At 35.1% G+C, this 5241-nt stretch overlaps 1 protein-coding gene across 2 annotated transcripts; it reads right to left on the bottom strand.

The window, feature by feature from the left end:
- Positions 1-275: 275 nt before the first annotated feature.
- On the bottom strand, positions 276-2523 carry LOC107694494 (probable UDP-sugar transporter protein SLC35A4). 2 transcript variants are annotated; one of them, XM_016494199.1, is made up of 2 exons: positions 2446-2523; positions 276-1595 (listed from the first exon to the last, which is right to left on the bottom strand). In XM_016494199.1, the coding sequence occupies exon 2, from the start codon at positions 1565-1567 to the stop codon at positions 626-628; it is 942 nt and encodes a 313-aa protein (XP_016349685.1). In that variant the 5' UTR covers positions 1568-1595; positions 2446-2523; the 3' UTR covers positions 276-625. The 2 variants fall into 2 exon arrangements, with proteins under 2 accessions (XP_016349685.1, XP_016349686.1); XM_016494200.1 differs by having other exon boundaries at positions 2454-2522.
- Positions 2524-5241: the final 2718 nt, after the last annotated feature.

The following is a 5241-nucleotide window of genomic DNA, read 5'->3' as shown; positions in this document are numbered from 1 at the left end:
CCCCCCCAGAAATATTGCAACTGAAATAAAATAGTTTACGTTAAAGTAAAATTACGAATACAGAAATAAAAATAAAGCTAAATAGAAATATAAACAGAAAACCAAAATTATAAAAATGGCAAAAACACATTAAAAAAATGACTACAACTTAAACTAAAATGAAAATGTAAAAATATGAATAATAGCATATAAATAAAACACTGACAAAAAGACAGCATTTTTCTGTATAATAAATACTAAACACCTCATTATTAAAAACACTTGACCAGGCCACTGAAAATGATCCATTATATTTATTTGCATAAATAAGCATTAAATATGTGTGCTGTACCATTTATTCAACATAGATTTTTTAAATATTTAAAATTAATAAAAAAATATTTAATTTTAATTAAAAAAATTATTTTGCATATGAAAAAAAAACATTCAGTCTTGAGATGATGGTCATTCACAGTAAGACGCACTTCTAGAAAGATGACAAAGGCAGAAGACAGAGATATCTGAGGGCACATGCTGAGAAAATAAACAGCAGGAGACAGACACTAAACCATCAGAGAAACGCTGCGCTTCACTACTTATAAAGAGTAATAAAAAAGCAATAAAGTCATCTTCAGTGCTGTCCGATCTACCTGTAATACAGGTACACGGCCCATCCAATCAGCACCACAGGAAACAGGAAGTAAGGTGTGAGCTGTATTCCCAGAATCCCCCATGACAACACTCCATTCACCAGCATAGAAGAGGAGATGACGAACAGCCGCGTGATTCCCGTTCCGTGTTTCATGATGACAGACATGAGGAGCCCGTTAGCAGCCTGTCCCGCGATAATGAGCCAAACGAGGGCAGAGAAACCCTCAAAAAACCCCTGCTGCCCGCCGCCAGAGAGATGCGACGCCAGATTGATTCCCACGCCGAAGACGTACAAGAACAAGTTCTGAAGACTCAAAGGCAGACGCTGGGTTTTCAGCACCCGTTCGGTGTAAACGGCGGCCAAACCTGAGATGAAACAGTAGACAAGCACCAACAGCAGACCCCAGGACGTGATGCGGAGCCTGACGGCGGATTCGTCTGACGCTTCCCAATCCAAACCGGAGTAGCTGTGACAAACACCGGCAGCCACGAGCATCCCCAGAGCGAGCCACTGCCCCAGTCGCAGCCGCTTTCCCAAGCAGGCCGTGTAGAGGAGCGCGGTGGACGCGATTTTTAGGTTACTGAGCACTTGGAAGGAGCTGGGATCCATGTAGGCTTGCATGAACACCACTAGGTTGTTGTTGAAAGCGTAGAGAAGCGCAGGAACGGCGTACGGCGCCACCGTCCACGCTGATATTTTGAGGCCGGATAGATTTCCAGATGCCACCAGAGCCGCGAAGGAAAGCATGAGCTTGATGAACTCGATCAGAAGCACACATGACGACGGGCTGAAGGGAACGCGGCCGTCAACTATGGTGAGGGAGATGAGAGGAGCGTGGGAACCGTAAATAAGGACCAGGAGAAGCAGGAGACAAAGCCAGCGTCTTCTGAGAGGAGGTTCTGCTTCAGACGAACCAACATTATCTATCACAATCATGCTCAGCGTCTGTCAGCCACGGCTGCTTCTGAAAGTACAGGAAGAAGTTCCACAAAAGACTGAAACAAATGCAATTCTTCAACGGTGCAGTATTAAACAAAACGGGCATGATGCATGAGCTGCACGATTTGGGGGAATTTTTGTTTGTTTTGCTGCACAATTTGGCCAAAGATTTCGTGATTATATATCCGTATGATTATAAAATAATAGCAGCAACATTGTTACTATACTACTAAATAAAATAAAAAGAAATAAAAATATTACTATTGTAATTTCACTGTAAAATAAAAAATGAGAATTCAAGAAAAAATATTAAATATTAAAATAATATTAGTAATATTAAACAATTATCATAATACAGTGTAATAATTTGACAGTACCGCTGTGAAATTAACATTTTTACAAAATTGTTATTACTACTAAATACAAATATTAAAATAAAAACTACTACTGTAATATTTATCTGTAAAATAAAAAACAAGCATCCAAGAAAAATTATATTTCAATATAATAAATGTATTTTGCAGTACAGCTGTAAATGACAATTTGTACGAAATTATTTTAATTACTAATACTTAAACAAGAATTTCACTATAATATAAAAAACTAAATAACAAAAAAAAAGACAAAATATAACATTACAGGAAAATTACAATACTAATATTTGTCTTGCCTTAAATTCTTAATTTTCTAGTGTTAAACTGACGTGTAACTGAACACAGTGCCACGCTTCACTATGAAACACGCATCGCATATATTTATTTCATTAGATAGCTTTTACAATTGGATTAAACTATATTGTGATTTTGATTTGGATTAATTGTGCAGCCCTACATGATTCCCATTTTTTATCATAACTGTTCAAAATCCACACTCACATATAGACCTCAATCCACAGTTTTATCTAATTCAACAGTTTTGTTCAGGAGGGAAGGAGCTCCGAAGTGACGCTGAATGATGCATGTTTTCCTCTTCAGTCTGAACTGGGTTGCTAACGAACTGTTAATCACTCGGTCCTTTCTTCAGAGAGTTCAGGAAGTCTCGTAGGCTTGTCTCGATGTTGGGCACCTCATAGTTCTGAGCGGCGTAGATTCCTGTCAAGGTTCCCAAAGCCGCTCCCAGGATGACTGAGGAACGCAGTCTGGAAAGCACATACCCGGCCAGGAATCCTTTCAAGAAAGGAGATGCTAATAGTGAGCCACCCTTTTAGAACAGACACAAACAGAGCAGACAGTTTCATTCAGCTGTCAATCTTAACGTATATAAAGTGCAACATGTTCAGAAAATACAACCTTTGTTTATTTTTACTTGTAATCACTAAGACAGGAGTTTTCATACTGGGGTCCTGGGACGGCAAGGGGGTGTTAGAGGGTCCTTGATCAATTTGGGTAATTTATTTATTTTTTAACAAAATGCACATAAGATATTATGTATTTTTTATTCACAAAATTATATTTTTAATATGATTAAAAGTATAATCACAATAATAAATGAAAAAACAATCACAATTATTTTGCTTTCTAAAGAAAAATCATGGCATTAACTGCAACAATTTTATATAATTTAGATTTTCTTCATTTGTTTCATCTAAATATTTTTCTAAAATAAAATATTTGCGGGAAAAAATAAGTTCATCTTTAGATATGTTATAATTATTTTAATTTTGTTGTCATAATTAGGATTATTACAGTTAACTAAAACCATGAAAAAACATTTGTTACTTAAACTTTAACTGAAATAAAAAAAAAAAGACGTATTTTAGGCAAAAGGCAACAATTTTCATTTTCATTTGCTTCATACTGATGTACTAAAATAACATAAATAATAAATACTATATAAATAAATAAAACAAACTGGAACAAACCTTTAATAAAACATATATAAACAAAATTAAAAAATACCTTTATAAACAAAAATAAAATAAAAATGCCAAAAACCCACAACAAAGTAAAATTTTTTTTTTTACAAAATATAAAATACAAATAAAAATAAATAGATGAAAATGCAAACTACTTAAAAAATATTGATAAAACTATATAGATGTAAAGGAAAGAAACTAATAAAAATGCCAAAAACAGACTACAAATTAAATTAGAAAATATTTAAAAAACTAATAAAAATGCCAAAAACAGACTAAAAATTTAATTAGAAAATATTAAAAAACTAATAAAAATGCCAAAAACAGACTAAAAATTAAATTAGAAAATATTAAAAAACTAATAAAAATTATAAGTATCTTATTACTAAAATAACACTGGTCATAATAATAATAATAAATATAATATTACCCTCAGTATAAACTGATTTTATACATAAACATATACAGCTAACTTTACATTTATCAATGGGACCATCTTATTACAAAACAAAACTAATGATCAGTATAGCACCACACTTTATGTGTGCGTTCTTTAGTAATAGTTGGGACCGGACCGATCCGGATCAGTCGTGGTTCTGCTCCTGTTGTACCGGAGGAACTCCAGCTTGAACCTCATTCTCCACCTTCCTCTGGATCTCCTCCAGTTGGTCTTTGAGCTCAGCCAGGTCCTTCAGTCGAGTCAGCGGATCCTGAATTAGACAACACAGACAGATGGACAACAGAGAGGCACTTTCAGTCTGGTTAATGAGATCGTTTGCCTAATGTTTTGTTTTCTATGAGACCTCTCAAATGCCCAGAGTTCAGAAACACTCGAATAAACCTTCACAACAGCGCTAATTAACAAACAGCTGTTCGTATGGATAGCACAGCGCTTAAATACGCATGACATACCCGGTTTTGTTCTTATTTATACGCTAATTCATTACAGACAGACAGACTGTCTCTCACCGTGTCCTCCGCCACACTGCAGATTGCAGAAATGACAAACGATTCAATCCGCGCTCGACTCATCTGGTCTGAATCATGACGACTCGCTCGAACACCACAAATCACGCCTGATTGTTCGTGCCTCACTTGAATATATATCTCGCTTATTTTAATATATTTTCATTAGAATTAACAATGCAACCAAAAAAAAAGAGTTATGTATAAATGTCAATCATAAATACATGAGCTTCTCAAAACAGACAAAGCTTAGAGGCTTGAAAGTTCTCTGGTACAACGGTTCGAGAGTAGAAATAATAACAATCACATTATACATGTATATTTTTCAATTCAATGTCTATTAAAGTCTCTCCGTGTCATTATTCAAGTTTTAAACAATCGCCTAGAGCCATGCTGAAGTAGGGGGCGATGTCATGTGATAACCGTTACTTTTCTCATCGCTTTGCCTGATCACAAGTGTCCTGCATTACGGGATACCGACGTTTTGTGTTATTCTATAAAGGGGCTGGTTTCTGTTTACATCTCAGGGAAAGATGCCAGTAATTAAAATAATTAAATGTGTATCCCTTGGATACAAATGGCAGCATTGGGAAAACATGCTGAGATTTGAATACGACTGAACGAGGAATCGGCTCTGCACGACACCAAGCGCCCACTGCGGGAAGAACAATTTTGTGTATCATGTGAAACAGTTATTAACATAGATATTTGCCACTGTATGGCTTTTACATACATATTTTAATTCTACTTTATCTATATTTATCTTCTTGTTATTAAAAAAAAAAAACCAACAAAAAACTAACAAACACTAGCTTTCTATTTTTTCTATTCTATCTACTTGTTTTTCTTT

The sequence above is a fragment of the Sinocyclocheilus anshuiensis genome, unplaced genomic scaffold, assembly GCF_001515605.1.
Source record: "Sinocyclocheilus anshuiensis isolate Anshui unplaced genomic scaffold, SAMN03320099.WGS_v1.1 scaffold2862, whole genome shotgun sequence".
NCBI classification, from domain to species: Eukaryota; Metazoa; Chordata; class Actinopteri; order Cypriniformes; family Cyprinidae; genus Sinocyclocheilus; species Sinocyclocheilus anshuiensis.
This window is presented reverse-complemented; position numbering and strand designations above follow the sequence as displayed.